Source organism: Enhydra lutris, unplaced genomic scaffold (genome assembly GCF_002288905.1).
Source record: "Enhydra lutris kenyoni isolate GAN:26980312 unplaced genomic scaffold, ASM228890v2 scaffoldscaffold44, whole genome shotgun sequence".
Taxonomy (NCBI): domain Eukaryota; kingdom Metazoa; phylum Chordata; class Mammalia; order Carnivora; family Mustelidae; genus Enhydra; species Enhydra lutris.
The window spans coordinates 9,411,080-9,433,012 of record NW_019154128.1 but is presented as its reverse complement, the minus strand read 5'-3'; the positions used below and the strand labels follow the sequence as shown (position 1 = coordinate 9,433,012).

Below are 21,933 nucleotides of genomic sequence, written 5' to 3'. Positions count from 1 at the left end.
TATGGAAGCGTCTATCACTAAATCAGTATGTTATATGCTTAGAATTTTTGACATCTCAACTACATGGCCATACTTGAGGCTTTGTGATCTCTCATTTTGGAAGATGAAGGAAACAGAGAAGACTCAGAGTGTTCTTTAAGAAGTCATATACCTTTGGCTACTGTGGACAGAAAGCTGTTCAGTCAAGCAGTGCATATTTCTCAGTGTTAAGTATGTTCTTTGCTCATGTGGACATCTAGAAATCAAGAGATGATAAATACTGGGGGAAGAGTCCGTTTCGTCTTATGGAAAACTGAGGAAGGGCTGAAGAACAACACAGAAAGCAGAATATTGTGATTATTTTTATCACCAAACAGCACTGTTTGAAAATCCTACACACCGGTACTATTTCACATTGTCTTTGGATATAAATATTCTCTGATGGGCTTTTTCTATGTCAGAAATGAGTAGAAAACAAGTCCTTGATTCAGTTCTTCAGGCCCCATCGTTACTTCCTGATGCTTAAAGACAAATGCTGATCCTCGTGTCGAGTTGCAATTAGTACTTCGAATACATCCCTCAGATCAGTGTGTTTAAAACTGGCTCTAAGAGGCGGATTTTCAAAATAACACATAGGGATTTAATCCCCTAATTCCCATTACTATGAGTAAGAGCTGTGAATCTAAGTGCCCTTTGGAGCCAGCTCAAAATTACCCCCTGGTGCCTCAGAATGCCAATTAAATCATAAAAGCCAAAACTGTGGTCAGATGTAATTAGTTTGAGAACAGAGTTTTGTAATTTTCCTTATGCCACACAAATTGACCCTTCTAATGACATATACAGAATAATTCAATTTGGACAAAGAGAACACAAATCTCACATCTGAACATTTTTTGTTCTCTTTGCCAGGAAGCTGGGATATCAAAAACTGTGCTTGGAGAATTGTCGGAAATGCAGTTTATGTTGTTAACTTTTCTTTCTTTCATTAAAAAAGTTTCTTTCAAGACTCCGGTTGACCCAAATTTCATTGAAAATGTGTTACTTCTTAAAAATAGGATTCTGAATATAACAGACTTCAATGGCAGGCAAGCTGTATAAGAGAAAGACAGTTCTTGGAAGACTGTTGAGCGTATCTTAGCCCAAACCACTTCTGAAAAGGGCATCAAGGTCCCTGGAGCAAGCATGGCCAGTGTCCTGTCCTGGCCATCTCTGGGATGAGGTGGTCTCCATGGTGGCCCAGAGCTAGGGTCCTGCTGCCTGACAAGAACATTTGAATCTAAGGCTACGGGCTGTGTAAGGCAGAGTAATCATTCTGTTTTTGTTGCTGTTTTTGCTTCTTTGGGAAGGAATGGACTGCAAAAGTTGTGAGAAGAGGAAAAATAAGGTTAACAAAAAACCCTCCCACACATGGGGAAAGATAATGGCAAGCCGCTGTTCTAATATTTCCATCTTTGTTAGTTCAAAATTCTCTTCTTTGATTCAACCAAATATTTGCAAGCATTATTCCACCATGTTGGATTGAGTTGAAAAAACATGGCACGTATAACTTGGGGAATTAACTTGTGTCGTTAAGAGATGTTGAGTAAAACAGTGTCCCAATGTCCCAGGATTTCTGGTGGGACAAGCATTAGTGAACTCAAGCTTCCTATTCAGCGTTTTCTGGGACACTGGGTTGTGTCCTTCTGCACATGTGTGCATGCATATGTATGCTGGGAAATGGGAAAGACAAGTAGTAAGCTGTAGTTATAATGAAGAAAACCATGCTTCTGTCTTGCCCTTGGAAAATATCAGACCTAGTAATGATAAACTATGGGAGCTGCATTTAAAAAATTCATGAAACAACAAGGTTGTTTCTGAAGAGATTATGAACCAGGGACCCAAATACTTATTTGAATATATTTTGATCCAATTTCCTCGAAAAATATTCACAGAGATTGGTGGACTTTTTTTTTTTTTTTTTTTAAACATACAACTCGGTTTCTCTCATTTACAACATAAATCATTTAATGTAACATTTGCAACCTTAGAAAGGCAGACATATTTAATCCAGGTCAGTTTATAAATTCCAATTTCACATGGATTAAAAACTGCAGATAAATTAAGTCACAATAATATCCTGTACATGCATTAAGGCTGGTGACTGCTAAAGTCTCTTGGGTATCTACAAACAGGAAATCACACACAGATTACTGGGTCTGAAGAGTGTCTACATCATTAAAAAAATCTTGCTTTTTTTTTTTTTTTTGGTGATACAGATTTCAACAGTAACTCTGGAAAACTGTGAAAAATGTTATTTAAAAATATATATGTATATACTACTGCACAGTTTCAAAGATGTGATTCATAAATAATGTTGGCTGCACTGATTAATTTTGTAACAATTACTGCACTTCCAAGGTGATGTGAACACGCAGTGACTTATACTCAATATTAGGCACTAGTAATATCCTTCAGGCATACTACAGTTTTATGTTAGCTGTATTGTACATATATATTTTTAAATGTATGCATTTATACAAACTGTGTATATTATGTATGGGATGTCAGAAATGTACATATCACTGTTATATAATACACACATTATTGTTTTACATACTAGGATAAGTTTTAGTGCAGAAAATCTCATTGCATTGCATTCCATGTGTTCAATCTAGTACACAATTTGTCAACTCTTCAGATTATTTTTCCAGTACATTCTTCTTTAGATAGTGGGTCCGAGTTTCCATTTGCAATTTGAATGTTTCCAGAAATATGTGTTTTAACCAAGCCTTTCTTTCCAGGCACAATCCTGCACATAAGTCTGATCTGTATAGAGAGTAGTAACAAATTCCAGATTTTGATCAGGAATGTATTTGGGTAACTTTCTTTCAAAGGTAACTCTAATATTGTGATAAAGGAAGGCATCCACTCAGGTCATGGAAGGGTAAGGTCAGCTGAACTTGTGTTGGGCTTCTGAGGAAATAATGTGTCTTCGAATAGAAAAAAACGATAACAGATATTATATGTTTAAATGGGAGAATCTCTAGAAGAATCTACATGAATAACTGTGAGCAGTGGTTGTCTTCGGGGGATGGGACATACTACTTTCTACTTTATACATTGCTGTCTTCGTTTGAATCTTTACAACTAGCATGTATTAGTTTTATAATCCAAAAACACAAGAAAGGTATTCCTACTTTGAACAAAGCTAAATAAAAGGAACAAGTTATGAATGACTTTCACAAACAACAACCAGAAGATGGTTCCTTACCAAAATCACCTACGCCAAAGCAAACAAAAACTGCTGTCCTCACATGGTCTGTTGATGAGATCAAAGACAGGGAGGGACCTACATGTTCTGACCATTCCCAAAATAACCAGTTCCAAATTTTGCTGGGAAACATGGGCCACCTAAGTGCTTAAAATGCTGTGGGCACAATCAGCCAGGGGCCACTGGTGTGTTTACCCTGGGGTTTTGTGGGTAAGCACATCATGGGGCTCCCGTAAGAGCTGTGACTTTAAGGATGGGCAGGGCCAGAAAGCGCCCCGGGGACACATGATGCGGACCTTGAGGTTCATCATCCCTTTATGTGAGAGTTTCAACTTTTCATCCGAATTCAGCAAGAGGAAGTAGAAATAAGCCTTGGTCCTCCAAAAAACAAAAAACACAAAAAGTCCAAAATTTCCTAAATTTAGACTCAAATTTCCAACATAGGAGGGGATCATGAACTCTGCCAACAACTAGTGAAAGAGATGTGAGGAACATCTCAGATAAAAGTAAAATAGAAATATTGGTAGTATTTCTAGCTGCTTCAGGGCTGAAGCCAAATACAAATTTTACAAATATTTCACCGGCTTCATTTCCCTTCGAACCCTTTACTTTCGATTCATTTGAGATCACCAAAGTTGCTCCATCATTTTGAATCAGTGCTTAGAATTACAGCAGTCTTATTTCCCACCTACAGGTCAGGTGACAAAAATATGACCATTACAACCAAACCAGTAAGAGCATCAGGGAGAGCATATATCACTATCTATTATAAATGTTTTGTGCCACCATCACCTTGGAAAACGGAGTGTTCCACATACGGCATGCACCTGTCTTTTTCAGACCATCCTGGTGCAATTCTGTCAAGTGAGAGGCTTCAAGGACATTATTTTTGTTTTTAAGGATATGGCAAGGTCTATGCTCTTTTGTAGGAATTTTTCTTTTTACCAGTATTTTTTATATCCAAGTATATTTAACAAAAAGACTAAATCTAGGGCACGATAAGAGACTATTAAAGTTTCAGACAAAAACTGTAAACAAGACATCAAAAAACTAAAATGTAAACTTCATTTAAAAAAAAAGAAAAGAAAAGAATCAAGGGCAACACATAAACATACCAGACACTCGGGATGGAAGCACGATGCTGTGGTCGCTGCTACCCCAAACAGATTAGCGGTCTTTGCAAAAATAACTTACCCTGCACAGTAAGCAGCTTGCTAATCAAAGCCTGAAACACAGCCCCCAAACTGAAATGCATTAAAGGACTGCGTTCTGCCCAAAGAGTGAGAAGATCAGTCTCGTGATAGCAAATGGTTCTCAGCCTGAGAAGGAGCTGATACAGACTCCTAGCGGAGAGACATTCTAGGAAATGTCCTAATTTGGCCAAGAACATTTGTAAGAGAGCTATCGCAGAGGGGAAAGACTTGAAAAATATTGACTGATGAATGCCATGTGGCTCTGTGGCCACCGTGTCACAGTGGCAGGAAGAAACAACACATGTGCTGGGTGGGCTTGTCATGGCACGTGCAGAAGCTTGCAACTCTTGACTGAGCTCCGAGCACAGCTGTCTTTTCGTGTCAGTTAGCTTTCAAAGACACTGACTTTTTGCCAGATCCCAGTGCCAGGTACATATGCTTTTGAGGGCAGGGCAGGGCAGGCCTGTGGGATTTGATCCATTTGCTCATGATGCCTTTAGGTGATAATAAGTTGGATGGAAGGGGTGGGGAGTAGACAAAAGGCAAGGTATTTGGTCACATGCAATCTAGTAAACGTCAGGCACAAAAATAACTGACTTCTTTTCATTATTCAATTACCCATAAATACACACAATTAAAATTAATTGGGGGAATAGTACATTAATACTGAAAGTAATCAACAATGTAAGAACTAGGTTCATCTTACTGGCAGTCAAGCTTTTGGTGTGCTGTCTTGCACCTGGTTAACTAACCCATGAGATTTTGGTTGAATGTTCTAGAAGTCATGGTTTAGCTTTGAAACAGAAAGTGTGTGTGTGATTTTGTGTGCATGTGTGTGTGTAAGTGTATATTCTCTAATCAGAAACCTCTGCTCACTTTGCCTAGTTTGGGATTACGGAAACTAGACAAAGAAAACGTGTTCTCAAGAGCTGTGTATCTTACACACACACAGGCAGATTCTTCAACACCCACACACACGTACCAACACACACGCCCTGGGAAAAGACCATTGTTCGATGCTGAGGAAATATTCACCGCAGTTTGGGAAATGCTGTGGCCGGGGACTTCAGTAGCACAGTGTCCAGACACATGGAGCCATCTGTGGAGACGAGAGCACAATCCAGCTCATGGGCAAGGTCCCTATGAGAGGTGGGTGCTGTTCCGCAGCCAGTGCAGGCCCTGCTGAGAGTACTGGACCAGATGTTCCATGCTGCTGTGCAGGGTGACAGGCCCCATGAGCAAATCCAGGTCATTGAAGAATTCTAGGGGATACAGAAGAGTTGTTTGAGTGACACACAGGCTAATAAGAGTGCTACCCTGGGAGACCCGAGTGACTTAAGAAAAAAAATTCCCTTTCTCGTCTTTATAGAAATCAAGGATTCTCTATTCCATCATGCAACTTGAGCGTTCAATGGAACAGAATCCACAGGTGGAGAACTCATTCTATATCCAAAGGACTCTATTGTCCATTTCTCATTTAAATGAATAACAATTACAGAGCCAAAGAGCAAAGAAAATTTACTTCCTCAGACTGCATTGTCTATGTGCATGAATGCTTCCTACCCTGGATGGGGGTTGTGGCTCTGTTGCCCCTTATACTGGACTCAACTGTAGCATGTGCTGAACCCCTGGAGTGAGTCCAAGGGAGGAGGCTCTAGGCCCCTGGAGGCAAATCAGAGAAGGGTTCTGAAAAATCCTCCTGAAGTCACATTTTAGTCCTGGGACAGTCTCTAGGTTTGTCCTTTCATTAAATATTTATTAGGTGCCAAGGCACTGTGCTAGGCACAGGAGCGTAGAGGTAGGGGAGTATAGCATGGGGAATAATGTTGTAGGTTCCCAGATCTCCCAGAGATCCCAGTGTAGTGGCTAATACAGACAAATTCGTATGGCTCTCGTGCTGTCATAACTGGATCACCGAACAACACCGTGAGGGTAAGTATCTGGGAGAAGTTTTTCAGAGGTGCTCATATACATGCTGAATGAAGTCCCGCTGGAGAAGGCAAGGGAGAGGTTAGAGAAGACTCTCAGGTGGCTGGGAGGATAGCCAAAGCAGGAATCCAGGAGCAGAAGAGGGGAGGAGGAGTGGGTCTGGGAAGCAATGCCAACTTTGCACTGGACATGCAGCACTGAGCCCTCTGGTAGGAGACATCCAGTAGACAGCTGGCAGTGCCATCTGGAGCATGGCCTGCTCAGGGTCTTCCAAACTGGCTATGTCAATTTTGTCCTGTCCCTTCTGTTTTGTTCACCTGTGATGCCCACCCCACTCCATAATCAGCCACACAACTATTTGTTTTTCAAAATCCTGTCCCACACCAGTTCCTCTAACAAGCCTTTCTTGGTGGCCTCAGTCCCCTGGCATTGACCTCCCTTGGCATTCCCATTAGATTTTCATGGGGAACCACCTCTGGGATGCGTGTTATGTACTATCTGGTTTTATTACCAATTTCATGTATTCAGGACCCATCTGCTTATCTGGGCCATTAATTCCTCATCTCAATGTGGACATTCTGGTCTTGTCCTCAGAAGCTTATGACATCATCTAAACAAAACTCACATTTCATGGCTTCAAAGTGAGGTCAGATTTGCACTCTCACCTGCTGCTGGAGGGAGAGTAGTAAATTGGTATAATCTTTTGGGAGAAAGTTTACAATATATGTCAAGATATATAATAATATATATCTTAAAGGAATCTATTATACCTGTTGACACCCAAATTCTCCCTCTGATGAAAATAATGAGAATATGGACAATGATTTATATGAAGATATTTATCATAACATGATTTGTAATAGTATAAAAAATTGGAAGTGACATAAATTTCCAACAAGAAGGGGGTGTTTTGAGAAATCATGATACTTTATGACTACATAAGCACTATTATGACAGTTTTCTAGAACCAACATCATAGATTTTTTGAAGAAGTGAGTGACATGGGAAAATGCCTGATACATTGTTAAATGGAAACAGACAGGATATAAGACTGCATATGGACTGCAATCTTACTTTGATAAGATCGTGCATATTTGGAGAAGACTAGAAGAAACTACAGTAGAATGTTAAGAGAGTAATTATTTCTTGATGATAAGATTACTGATAATTAAAAAACATTTTTCTCTGTAGTTTTTCACATTTTACAAATTTAGCCACGGTAGACATGTGTTTGTCTTATAATCTGTGAAAAGAGAAATCTTGTTTAAAGAGAAATAGAGCTTATCGCTACCTAGAAAATACTCCCTTTTCAGTGGTAAGTGGTAGGTTCCTATCATGTAAGTAACTAGGAACATTCATCCTCCTTAATTAATCAGTTGATTCATTCAATGTTTCAGCTCCCCAGCTGTGTTCTAGGTACTGTGGACGTGCTGGGAACACTAAACTGAATAGAAGACTACCCTTACCTTCAATGAGCTCACCATCTCAAGGGAAAAGCACGCGCGTGCGCATGTGTGTGTGTATCCATACAGGTGTCTACATCATTTCTATGTACCTGCATCGTGACTATCTCTACCTCCATCTCTAATCTCCCACAGTCAACATTAAGGTCGGTCAAGGCACAGGAGGCCGTGAATGAGGGGGAGAGGTCAGGCAAAGTTTCATACAGTAAGTGACAACTCCTATTACGTCTTCTCGGGTGAATGATGAAAACTTGCTCGATGATGTCCAGCATCAGGCTGGCTCCCTGAGATGTGATGGAAACACACACACACTCCCTGGAGGCACATACCTCTGTTCTCCTTGGCCAGGTTGTCTGCCATCTCCCAGTAGTCATAGCTGTGGAGAATGCTATTGGTGATGCTGACGTGATTGGCTGCCATCTGGTGGATGCGCTGTGGGATGCTGACGATGGTTGAAGGGGACAGGGCGTTGGCATTGGAGAGGCTCCCCTGAGATCCCACAGAGCTGGTGGGGGAGGGGTTGGGAGACATAGGGGATGGGGTTCCAGTGCTCCTGGAAGGTGAGAGTGCAGAAAAACACAAGAGTGTGGAGGTTGGTACCGGGTGAGGTAGAACAGTCCTTCCCCACCCCCCACTACTGTAAGCAAAGCAGCACATGGCCCAGTATCATGCAGTGTCTCATTTATCACCTTTACTTTGGAGAAATGCACTTACTTTCCACTGGCCCCCCATGGAGATGGGGCTTGGGCAGCTTTAGATGAATTCTGCAGGAAAATAAAAACGTTGACAGTGAGTCCATCTGTTTAAGTTTAAACAGCTGATAGTAACATGTTCTTAGGTGACCGCTGAGAGAAGTAATGGCAAAGACTGCAGATAAAATGAAGACTCAGAGAAACTGAATCTGGGAAGTTAAAATTACTAGGCTACTGGTTTCTTTTCTGGAAGCTAGTGGGGGGCAGGTGCATGGCCTGCTGGATTTCACGGTGGGCTAAAATGGAGAATTTACTCCACAGCCTGGGTTTTCATGCACCGAATTCTATGTACCAAATTAAATAATAATCCTGAGGGTCTGTTGAATCCTAAACCAGCCTAAATTTTTTCAACTAGCTTAATTTTCCTGAAAAGGAAAAAAACAGCAGGAGTAGCCCCCACACCTGCCACACCACTGAGAACACCTTATATTTAAATGTAGGGCATATCTATAGAACACACTGACATACATTTAATGCCTGAAAATATATGAGACACCAAATTCTATTGTTTTGACTTATGAAGCTTAAAATTATTTCTCTTAAAGGAAATTGCTATTGAATTTTTCTAAAAGAAAGATTAAAATATATGTCCTTAACAGAGTATTCAAAAACTGATTAATCTGAATATTTTGATTTAGGATGTTGTGTTACATGAGCTGGTTGTCTGCATCAGGCATTGAAAAGAAGTTCTGCCTGTGGCAAGGAAAGTCGCTAAATGTACAGACAGAGTTCCCCTCTGAAAGCCTGATAATGAGTTCTTGCACGTAAGTCTAAGGGACTAGTAAAAAAAAGAATGGTCTTTATGATACTGATGTGAATTTTCTAAAACAGCCTGAGCGTGGTTCCCCAGAGACAAGGTGTTTCTTTTGGTTAAAAAGGACTCTAGGAAGTGGTGAGTGATTTTTAGTTTTTAGTGGAGGTGTTACCAAAATGGTAAGAAATGGCCTAACAGGTGGCAATTGTGCAATTGCCTTCAGGCCTCTTCTATTACCAGGAAGCCCTGTGACTGTAAAAACATATGCGAGAACCAAGTCTTTTTTTTTCAGAGGCAGCTCAGTATTGATAAAACACAGTCTTTATGGACAAATTATCATCGCTGCCTGAAGCTTTCATAATCCCTGAACTTTTTTTTTTTTAAGATTTCTTCCCTCCCTTCCTTCCTTCCCTTCTACCCTCTCCCTCTCTCTCTCTCTCCCCTCCCCCCATCATTTTCTTTCAAAAGCAAGGGAAGAGGGAGAGAGAGAAGCCTAAGCAGGCTCCGCGCCAAGCACAGAGCCTGAGGCAGGGCCCAATACCACAACCCTGACATCATGACCTGAGCTGAAATCAAGAGTTAGACGCTCAACTGATTGAGCCACCCAGGCACTCCCATAATCTCTGAACATTAAGTACCATTTAAATGGCTTTTAATTAAGGATAAATACTAATAACCTCTGGAGGGGAAACCCAGTGTTTAAGTTGTGTTCTTTGCCCATTCTGTACATATTCATGAATGGCATTCATACGTGCTAAGAAATTTTTGTATCCCTTAAAAGTTCTGCTGTTAGCTCTGTGGCTTGCAGAGTTCAGATTCCTTTTTTATTCAAGCATTTTTTTTTTTTTTAACTCTAATAATGCTCTTCAGTATTAGCTCTTAGATTCTGACATTTTGGAAACGACCTCTCTTGGCCTTAGGCCCCCAAAGTAAAGGAATAGGCTTTGTGTCTGTTCTTGTCATTATGACACAGAACGGTCAATGTGTCAAAACAGTTCTCTCCTTGCATTAGCACCTGGTTACTCTACATGCTTGACCAGGAAGCCAGTGGCATGCTGGACACAGCCCGTGGAAACTCCAACACAGCCTGGTCAACAGAGGCGATCTCTAAGAAGCGGAGGTTGAAGAGTAAATTAAAGGAACTAAATGATGGCGTATATCTGACAAAGGGTTGTTAGAGGTGGAAGTGGTATACATTTCTTGTTTCTGAAGATAAATGGACAGCAAGGAGACCGAGAAATCTCAAATGAATTATAACTTCATGTCCGTTTCACAAGTACAGCAGACAAGATTTTCTTTTTTTTCATTCCCCCAGTGAAAATGATTTCATTTCCTGAGATAGGTAGAAGTTAGCCTGGTTTCCAATTCTACCCTTATATTTACCCACTGCCATTGTCCTAGTGCCTCTGTGTTCCAATGAGCCATTTCTTGTCATTTAAAACAACACCCTTACTAAAAATTAAATGAGCTACTGGAGGGAGCTACGAGGAAGTTCTAAGTAGTTACTTCCGAGAGGAAGAAGCTGTAAGCGAACATGAGGAATTTGTTAGCTATGAAGAGGAGTTTCCTAGGACACTGGAGTGGGTAATTGGATCTTCTTTCTCTTGAGACCGTGAAAGTACTTGGACACAAGGCAGGGGGATAAATTAGACGGGCTGACAAGGTCATTCTCTGGGACTTGAACACCGTGAATATATCATAAAGGGGGTTACTGTTGATATCAGAGGGGTCCTGTATGCCCCCTAAAGCCAGGGATTCTACTAGGCTCCTCGAAAATGTCCTTGACCGGGAGACCACTGGGCACAAGCAACAATGCTGCCCACTAGTCAGACAATACCTTGAAATAGTCGATAAGTGCTTTTGAATACTTCACAGCGTGGTCTCTTTTGAGCCGAAACATCCGCCAGTACAGGAGAGCCAGGCAGCGGTAACTGCGGCGGAAAGAGAGAAATGGGTGCTGGGAGCATGAGTGTGTCCTCTGCCAACAAGACTTAAACAAAAACTCTTGTTGTTCGAAAGCACCCCACATATATTTCACGATTACGTATATGAAATATCATTATACTTATGTTTATGTCTGCTAAGTATCTGACCTTCCTTGTGTTCAAAAGATCTAATTCAAAATTCCAAGGAGTTACACCATAAATACATTTACCACTAGATCCTGGCTTTACTGCTTCTTTCTTGGGGTTAAGGGACAGGCCATTTTCTCCTTCTGCCACTAGAGGGCACTCTCTCACCATGGGAGAAGTGAGGGAGTGCTAACACACAGCTTTCACAGTGACTGCGTGAGTCTCTGGCCGGAGCCACCTTCCTTCCTGACTGCCCCCTGGCGCCCAGGACCTCAGCAGTGTCGGCTTAGCTGAAAGAATAGCTCTTTACCTGTATGTATTCCCTTCACTTCTAAACTACTTTACTGGACTGGAAGTAGTTCAAATAAAGTAACAGGTACAAATGTCTTACAAGCAGAAAGAATTCAATGCTGAGAGTAGTTATTATTATTTTATTGTTTTATATTTATTATTTACATATTAGTATTCTATCTTATATAATATGAAGTATTATTAATCATTATTAATTTGTTAATCCTAGTATGGAACTTTGAAAAGAATGCAGAAAGCCTTTCCTGAGACATACCCTCTTTTCCTTGGAGCTTTTCACTCATAATTATTTGCTAACTCAGATCTGGTGCTGACATGCTGGAATGCCAACATACCACATACAACTTTCTAGTCTCTTCTAAGCACATCAAACTGCAGGTGATGGAAAACTACCCAAGGACACTCTCTTCTGTGTATGTTGCTGTTACTTTCCTTGAGACTTGATTCTCCGCCTTGTAGATTAGGTTCTAGAGTAGAGTGTGAATCACCAGAGAGCAAAGAATGTCGGATTTCTACAGGTAGGTGTCCTGTGATTTGGGAGAGTGGGATGAGGTGTCCCAAGGAAATGTAGTGGGGAAAACTATTATCTTCACATAATCAGTACCACTGTAATCATTACAGATATAGAAAAGATCTATTACATATTGGAACAGTTTAAAAGAAATTCTTCTATTATTACAGTGTAATGAACTTGTTCCTTAGACTGATGTGTTGAGAACTTCAGCCCATCATCTTGATTCAGTCATACTAATCCCACATGTACATAGACAAATGAATTATTTTGATTGTATCTAAAGTGTTAAACACAAGAGAAATGACACTTGGCACAATTCACATTCAAATTATTAAAGCACAGACCTACCTAATTTTAAAGTTGGGTGTGCATACCCACACACGCATAGGTACGTGCATGTGTGCACACAGGCACACACAGAGACATATACAATCACACAGAGTAACAGTTATTCTTGTGTATTGGACCTGTTGATTCTCAATCACCATGAATTCAGATTATGTATGTATGGCAACAAGAAACGGTGAGGACTCTCCCTGGTCACCATTAGAACTGCATTTGGTTTTGCATGTCAGAAGATGCTAGAAAAACGTATGCCTTTCAGCACCTGGTTTACCAATGAACATATACATATACAAGGCTGAGGAATGTATTTTAAGCTGATATTATGCACTCACCATAATGCAGCCAATTGTTTGTCCTCTGGTGTTGCATTCGGGCCTGAATGGGTTTTTAGTCTCATAGCATACCTAGGGGGAAAAAAAAGAAAAACAAAAGAAATTTTAAAAAAGCTTTCTCATTAATAATAAAACATCTTTTATGATTGAAGTTCTCTTTGCCCAATACTTAGTTTTTCATAGCACTTGCTGTTAATTCTTTCTCTCTCTCTTCTCTTTCTCTCTTCCTCCCTTCCTTCTTCCCTCCCTCCCTTCCTTCCTTCTCTAGAGAGGAAGAGGGGAGGGGGAGAGGAGAGAGAATCTCAAGCAGATTCCCCACTGAGCATGGAGCCCGACATGGGGCTTGATCTCGGGACCCTGAGATTATGACCTGAGCCAAAATCAAGAATCAGGCACCCAACCAACTGAGCCACCCAGGTGCCCCATCTGTTAATTCTTTCTTAAAAGCTAGCTGATGCTGCCCCATTTTCCCCTAAGCATGACACTACTATGACAACTAGAACAAAATAACTTTTAGGACCATCTAACCACTTTCTGCTCCTCAACAATACAAGTCCAAATGCTACAGAGAGTTGAGAGTGATACCAGATGTGTCAAGGTGACACATCCATTTTTACTAATTTAGACTTATGGCTGAGTGGTTGACAAGATGGAGTGAAGTTCAATCCTTCTAAACCAATATCCAGAAAAATGTTCACTCCCTGTACTCAGATGAATGCTTGGATTTACGCCTTTTTCATTATTCAGGAACTCTTACTTTGATGGCTGCGTAAGTGTCCTATGTGCACAACTAGCGGCATTTATGCACTTTATGTAATCCCTCTTATTTCTTTAAACCAAGGGGACTATGGTCTTTCCATTCTCCCAATAATATACCAAGTTACTTGCAGATTTTTTGAGAGAGCTGAGATAGTAGGTGAATGGTCAGAAAGTTCCGGGTTCAAATCGGAATTTAGCCTCAATTTCCCTACCAATAAAATAAGACTAATACTGCTGATCACATAGCATTGTTGTAAGGATAGTATTGGTAGAGGTCACTGTAAATGCTTAAGAAATGTTACTGTTATTATACTAGCTCCCCACCATGCAGATTTGTAGGGTCTCTGAATATATCTCTGTGCACAGTTTTCCTAGTGGTTGCTCTGGTTTCTTACAAATGCGTATGTGCCTTACTGCAATTCACTGGTGTTAACACGTTCCACTTGGAATGAAGAGTGGAGACTTTATTTCCTTTTAGGTCCCTTTACTTTACTCCCTTTTAAATAATGTTATCTTGAATATCAGCTGGTGGTATAATTTTTGTTTTCATCACTGAATAGGATTTGTAAAACTCATGAGGAGGATAGTTTATCACATGAATCCTTATCTCTGTTCTTCTGTTGTTCTTCCTTCTTTCTGATGCTTCAAGATTCCTTCATTTGTCATCTCCTTTCAGTTTGAGGGACTTCCTTTAGCCAATCTTTATAGGTTAAAAACAAGTATTTTGTTTTTCTTAGTCGGAGAATATTTTTATTTCCTCTTCATTCCTGTATAATGAAGTTGCATTGAATCTAAAATTCACAGTTTGAGGGTTTTTTTCTTTCAGCACTTGAAAAATGTCATGCCACTCTCTTCTTTCCTCCGTGGTTTCAGATGAGAAGTCTGCTGTCATATGAACTGGTACTCCCCTACAGGTTATGTGTCATTTCTCTCCTGTTATCTTCAGGATTTTTTGGTTTTTGTTTTTAGTTTTCAGAAACATTGTTATGATGTGTCTTGGCATGAATTTTTTTTGTTTTGTCCTACTTGGGTTTTTTCTCAGCTTCTTATATCTGTAGGTTTATGTCTTTTGCCAAACTTGGCAAGTTTCAGCCATTACTTCTTCAAACACTCTTTGAGTCCCACTTGCTTCCTCTCCTGAGACTCCAATGATACACACGTTGGATCTTTTGTCCTGTGCTTGAGGATCTATCCATTTTTCTTTTAGTTTCTTTTCTTTTTGTTGTGCATGTTGGGTAAATTCTATTTTCTGTTCTCAGGATCGCTAATTCTATCCTCTGTTGTTTTGTTGAGAAAGGTCTTCAAAAAGCTGTGACTGCCAGTTGACCTGGACCCTGTGAGCTGGACCCAGGTGACTGGAGGATCTTCACCTCCTCCCTTGTCCTTGAAATGTGGGTCCTACTTGCCTTTTCTGCTCCCAGAGGCTGCTGCAAGGATACACCTTGAGATAGTGATATGGCGTGGAGAACATCTGCACAGGGTATTGGCTGAATCCATTTAAGGCCTCTATATAAACTTTAAGATCTGGTGCGCAGGTGCAGGGATCCATTCATCTTCTGGCCACTCAAGTAAGTTCTCTTTGCTTATTAAACCTGCCACCCACCAAACTGGAGTGGTCTGCCCCTTTCCCCCTGTGTCTCCCCACTCCCAACGTACAGGAGGATTCAGATTACACATGGGAAGCTCTTGAAAGGGTTATACATCAACACATCTCCACTCTACTACTGAGCCCATCCAGTGAGATTTTTGTTTCTCCTATATTTTTCATTTCTGCAATTTATGTTTAGTTCTTTTTAAAAAATAACATATTTCTTTGCTGAGATTTTTGATTTTTTGTTTCTTTCAAGAGAATTTATCATTGTTTGTTGAAGCATTTTTATGATGGCTGCTTTAAAATCCCTGTCAGATAATTCCAGTGTCTGATTCATCTTGGTGATTGGTGTCAAATGGCTATCTTTTCTCATTCCAGTTGTCATTTCTTGTTTCTTGGTATGATGAGTGAGTTTCTATTGTAACTTGGACATTTGGCTCTTATGTTAGGAGACCCTGGATCCTATCTTAATCTTTTCTTTTAAAAGGAAGTCACACTGTTTAGGTTTAGCAGGTAGGTCCTGGCCTACTTCTGGGCTGTAGTTTCAATTACAATTTAATTTTCAGAGCCTTTGTGGTGCCATTTTGATTTGTGGTGCTTAGTATCTCTTGGGGAGAAAGGAATTCTCCACCTCTGGGGACAAAGAGGGCATCCTGAGCTGGAGAGTTGTGATGAGATCTCCCTTGCCAGTGCTCCCAGCCCCCGGTGTTTCTCAGTGGGGGAGAAGAGTCTTAAGCCTGGTAGGCAACATGCAGATTTAAGGTGGTGAATTAATGTTATTTTCCAACTCAGATAAGAAAAATTTCTTTGTCTTAGTTTTCTAAGTGGTTTAAGGGATTCTATTCAGTCTAAGTTATCTAGAAGATAGATTATACTCTCCATCATGCAATGACACTTGCATCAGTGAACACACCAGAGTCCTAACCCTGGTGCAGAGCAAGTGTAGCACATCACACCTCCAGGTGTATTTGACTGACATCAGGCTTTTATTGTTGTTTGCATTTGTTTATTTGTTTTTTAAAATTTGAATGCCTTAAAGGCGGCCATGCACACTCCAGTTCACTATAGGCCTTCCGACTTATTTGTTCATTCAAATATTTATTGAGCACATACTACATTGCAGGAACTGTTCTAGGGATTAGGGATATATCAACAAACAAACCAGAACACCCCCTCCCAATTCCCTGTGTTGGAGGCACTTGCATACTTGCATTCTAGGGCACCTTACTTCTTTGTGCCCATCCAGTGTCACCATTTTCTTACGTGCTTATGGATATGAGTCTGTGCCTTACTCTGAGGAAGCAATGGGAGAATCTAGGATCTCTTAGATTAATTTTAACTATTTTACTATGGTGATTTCTTGCCTTCACTGACAAGAACAGCATGCCATTTAAGAAAATAGAATGAGGGGGGCGCCTGGGTGGCTCAGTGGGTTGGGCCGCTGCCTTCGGCTCAGGTCATGATCTCAGGGTCCTGGGATCAAGTCCCGCATAGGGCTCTCTGCTCGGCAGGGAGCCTGCTTCCCTCTCTCTCTCTCTCTCTCTCTCTGCCTGCCTCTGTCTACTTGTGATCTCTCTCTGTCAAATAAATAAATAAAATCTTAAAAAAAAAAAGAATGAGGAAATCACCAATACATTGATGTAGTAGAAATATTTTATTTTATTTATTTTTTTAAAAGATTTGATTTATTTATTTGAGAGAGAGAGAGAGCATGAGAGGGGAGAAGGTCAGAGGGAGAAGCAGACTCCCCATGGAGCTGGGAGCCAGATGTGGGACTCGATCCTGGGAGTCCAGGATCATGACCTGAGCCGAAGGCAGTCGCTTAACCGCTTAAGTCGCTTATGAAGATGACGTGTACTCTGATACTGAGATGACAGTTTCAAAGGTTGGAAACTACTTACTGAAGCAAAGTGGTATACAATACCAACTTGCATCTTGGGGTCAATGCAGATCAAAAAGGTTACGACCTAAGATGGCTAGAAATCTTTCATCTGGAGTGACAGAGTAAATACCTAATCTTAGGTTGCAAAGAATTCCAGAATTAGAAAAGTCTCTTAAAGTTAGTTTTGGAGAAAAATAGTTTCATCTGTGGGTATTAAATATTATCCAAGCAGTTGGACATAAACTGTATGACAAGGTTCTCAGTATGGTTCATGGATGAGATTTCCTTAAGGGTTCATTAAAAAAACATTAAAGATGTATATTTCTGGGTCTCCAAGAAGGAAGACAAGAGTCTCCCATCCAATCCCTTGATGTGCCCATGTTAGAAACCCTGCTTCTGTTCACATTACATGTCTCAGCCCAGGTGAGGGATGGTGTTCCTATTCAGGTCTAAGACCAAAACATCAGTATCCTCTGAGACAGCATATCACTGGAGGGATTTCCTTTTCTAAAATACCCCTGAATCTTTTCTCTCATTGAAAACGCCTAAATCGTTTACTGATGGAGTTAGGATTTTTATGATACTAACCTGAATCAGATTTTTTTTTTTTTTTTAAGGAGTATAAAGGTGAAATTAGTTCAAAATCTGCCACTTCCCACCTGGGTGAGGTAGGCATGTCACATCTCACTCGGACTCAGCTTCCTTTCTGTAGCAATCGAGGGTTAGAAGAGCTTTCCTACTCACTCACAAAGAAAGCAAAGGAAGCAGGGTGTGTTAAAGTGCCTTGCAAAATCTTGCATTTCTCTTTGTGAGGATGAACCTTAGTTCTTGGTAGCTGATGGTGAAGGCTGGGATTCTTTTCTCTGTATTCAGAGTACTGACATACATTCCTCACCCCCTCCACTTCCCCAACAAGATAAAGTGCTTACCTGATGAGCTCTACTGTTTCCGAATACATTGTATAAGGAGATTTGGATTCCATCGGGCCTTGTTCCATTGCGTTTCCACACTCAATAAATGACAAAGCTGCTTCAGCATAGTTCAAAGCCTTTCCAAACTTTTCCACCTGATCAACAGAGTTAATAGAGTGTCTTCCCTAAGTATAATTTTTTTTTTTAAACCGCATTGTCACATAGTCTATATGCTTTATTTGAGAAACCCGACTTTGAGTTCCAAAATCCTGTGAATGGAGCCGAGAGAAGAAAGAAATAGGATGCTTCCTTCTCCCGTTATTTTCACAAATTGCTACTGGCTTAGGGTAAGTGAATGAATGGTTACAGACAGCTATGTCCCAAATCCATACAACAGCTGCCAATCAGAATTGGTCAGAGCTACATGGTTGCTCTAATTTCTCTTTCTCTCCTTCTAACCCGTAATTGCTGGGCAACTTCCATCCTTGTCCCTCCATGCTATGCTAAATAAAAAAAAACTTGGGGGATTACCTCAAGTTGTCCAAATTTATGTTAATTTCCTCCCACATCAGTGAGGATATCTGAAAAATCAGCGTCATATTCTTTGGTTCTCATAAATCTGAACTTACATATCAAGTTCCTACTTTCATATATTGTTACTCTCTGTGGTAATTACATATTCTAAATTCGGATTGTATAATCTTCCCAGTTTTCACATACTCATTCATCAACACAAACAGAATTACACAAAGACTCTATTATACTAGGTCTTGCCTCTAAAAACAATTCTCATTCATAATGGATACTGTAGAAAACACCAATGGAGAGCAAAACCCTCCCTCCGTGGCAAACCAAGTTTTTAAACAGCTTATAACCCTAATAGGCCATAGAGAAATATTTCTTGGCAGTGCTTTCAGACTAAGGAGGTCATTTCATTCAACAAGTATTTTCTACAGCACCCAGTTCTGTGCAATGTGCACTTGATACACAAAAGCTCCTTCCAGGAACCCAGAATACATCTGAAGAGAAGTTTATTGTGCACCCACAATATAGTTCAAAGTACAAGGCAGTCTGTGATTAACTGAGAAAATGCAAAGCCAAAAGTCCAATGCAAAGAGATGGTAGGAAGAGAGCAAGTCAGGGGTTCAGAGAGGCTGGGGAGGCCTCGGGGAGAGACCTGAAAATGAGAGTAGGAAGGAATGGGTATGATTTGGCTGGGTTTGGTGAGGAAGCTGGAGGTGTGAGTAGCTGTGAGTGTCTGTGTGAGGCTCTGTGGCTGCAGGAGCCTGCGCTGGGATGAGTGAGGTGTGCTCAGAGGCTGGGAGGACATCAGCCTGGATGGAACAGCATGTTGATAGGCAAGGTCACATTTGGTAACACGACACAGAAGGAATGATCTTGGTAAGCCTTGGGTGATTCAGGAGGAAAATCCCACTCTGCTTTAACATTCCGTGTTCTTCTCTAATAGTGACTACGCATCAGCTTCTTCAGGTGACCAGAACTCTCCACCATACTGTGGGGTTGTGAGGAGAAGAACTAGACCTTCAATTTCCTTTGTCTATTTTCTGATAACTCTGCTTATCTCCCCTGCACCCCCGTGTCCCTAGGCAGAGATCTTCATACAAATAAATGTTTGATTGGCAACATCACTAGCACTGGGAGGGGTACGCTTCTGGTTTCAGCATCTTCAACACTGGAATAATACCCTGAAGGGCATTTGAAATGCCTTATTCATCTCTGGCACCCTAATGCCAGTTAGGAATGCTGGAGGGGAACAGAACTGGAATTACTAGGTAGAAAAGAGTCTCTTTGGAGGAGACCGTAAGATGGAACAACCATGTGATCGCTCTTAGAAAAAGCTAGAAGTTTTCTATGTCTTGCCTGGAAGAGTCAAGCTTTCCAAAACAGGAGATTATCTAACTAAGTTTTTTTTTTTTTTTTTTTTAAAACATCAAGTCATGGTAACTTTAGGGTCTTATGTGTAGCATAATAGTTTCTGTGTTATACAGTTTCAGAGGAAGTATTAATTTTGGCAGATACACAGGCAGAACAGGAGTCTTTTTGAAAAGGGATTTGATCCTGGGACCAAGCCAAGGGCTGGCCAGGCTAATAAGAAAGAAAAATGCAAACCTAGATTTTTTTTTTTTTTTTAAAGGAACAAAATACTACCACCCACTGACTCCATTGCCTCTAGTTACTATTCAAACCTTAGAACTAAATTGAAACATTCATTTATCCAGGACTTTCTCCCAGTCAGACATTATTGGTTGAAGTCATAATTTATTGGGCTATGAACACTTGATTATATAAACATTTCTCCATTTAACAGACCCAGCCATCCTTGTAATAGATTTTATAATTACCCCAACTATATGGCCCCAGTGATGAAGCTGCAGTACAAACATAATTTGGAAGAACATATCTGGAGAGAAAAGGGTCTTACCATTGCATCTGCTTTATGCTTCATCCGTTTAGCTTCTTGCATAAAATAATCTGCACTGCGTGGCCTACAGGAGAGAATATTAAATGCCATTATTGTGTAAGCGCAATATCTTTTGAAAATATTCTTCCCTTTTACTCAAACTTGAATCACAATTTTCAAAGTCTGTTTAATATAGAATCAAGCACTTTTGCATTCCCAAATTACTGTGTATATGTGAAATATCACAATTCTTTTTCTCTTAAATTAGCTATTCAAAACACACTCAATATATGCAGATAGTTTACATTTATAGTGATTTTAACATGGTTCCCCAGTGCCTAATTTGTGAATCAGATTTCTTATTGCATGGTTAAGAAAACAAGTAAAAAATCTTATTTTACACGATATTTGTATACAACAATCCCTTTTTAATGTAAAGATCATAAATATACCTCATAATAACTGTATGGATATGTATGGATGAGTATGTTTACATATTCTTATGAAATACATGTCATTTATATGCATAAATACAGTTGCATGTATCTATATATAATTATTTTAGGTTTTCCCCGTGGAACATGAAAAGAGGTAATACTGTATCATTATATTCCAGTTGTAATGAAGTTAATTGTAAAGCGATGTCTACCTTGTAACAATGAAAACATGGCATGTATTCTCCAGAGTTCTGATTAGCTAGCTGGTAAACATTAACAGCAGACATGTGCATTATTAAAGTAATAACCCTGGCCAGCACTAACTCTGCTGGGAGATGAAGATAATTCATACAGAGACTCCGAGTGTGTGTAATGACTCCAAGTTATGCTAAGCTACTCATCAGACAGTACCTTTTATGCTTAGTCTGATAGATTTTTAAAAATCTGCATACTCTAGGTACGATCTCCATATACATTTTTACATTATGGGTCTTTATATAATCATTAAACTTGACCTATTCATGAATATCCAATATAAGCCGGGACTCCCCAAATGAGAGGTAAGATGTAAATAGTGATATTAATCACAGAATGACTCACCTATTGTTACATGCTTATTCTGAACTCTCTTCTTTCAGATTCTAATAGGTCTTTTCCCTTACCGCAATATTAGGTGGTCAGAGCATCCTTTTACTCAAAGGGGATTATCAAAAATGCTTGGAAATGCCATGTGCACCATGACAATCCCAGAAGTTTATTCTCATCTTAATGGTTTTAATCAATTAAACAAATAAACAAACCATTTAGTTTCAAGTGCAAATCATGGAGGTGAGAAAAGGACCTTGGTTTTCTTTTACTTCCCCATAAAACATTGTATTACTGTGGTAATGTGCTGAGAATATTTAACTTTTCCAACAAAGAAATAAGGAACATAGTTACAGAATTTCCTTAATGTGTAAAATGAAACTCCCCGTCTTTGGCTCACCATCCCTCTATCATTCTTGCCATTAGGCCTGAAACCTTTCCTTCATCTTGGGAG

The 21,933-nt window shown here is 40.1% G+C and overlaps 1 protein-coding gene across 1 annotated transcript in view; it reads right to left on the bottom strand.

Moving 5' to 3' along the window:
• Positions 1 to 2,208: 2,208 nt before the first annotated feature.
• The window catches only part of LOC111155836 (AF4/FMR2 family member 3), a 531,558-nt gene continuing 511,833 nt past the window's right edge, over positions 2,209 to 21,933 (bottom strand). Inside the window, exons 16-22 of the mRNA XM_022516254.1 lie at positions 20,479 to 20,542; positions 18,054 to 18,190; positions 12,893 to 12,964; positions 11,158 to 11,251; positions 8,529 to 8,578; positions 8,144 to 8,367; positions 2,209 to 5,684 (exon numbers count right to left, since the gene is read on the bottom strand). Coding sequence (XP_022371962.1) covers positions 5,563 to 5,684; positions 8,144 to 8,367; positions 8,529 to 8,578; positions 11,158 to 11,251; positions 12,893 to 12,964; positions 18,054 to 18,190; positions 20,479 to 20,542 — 763 coding nt within the window. The 3' untranslated portion in view covers positions 2,209 to 5,562. The remainder of the gene's footprint in view (positions 5,685 to 8,143; positions 8,368 to 8,528; positions 8,579 to 11,157; positions 11,252 to 12,892; positions 12,965 to 18,053; positions 18,191 to 20,478; positions 20,543 to 21,933) is intronic.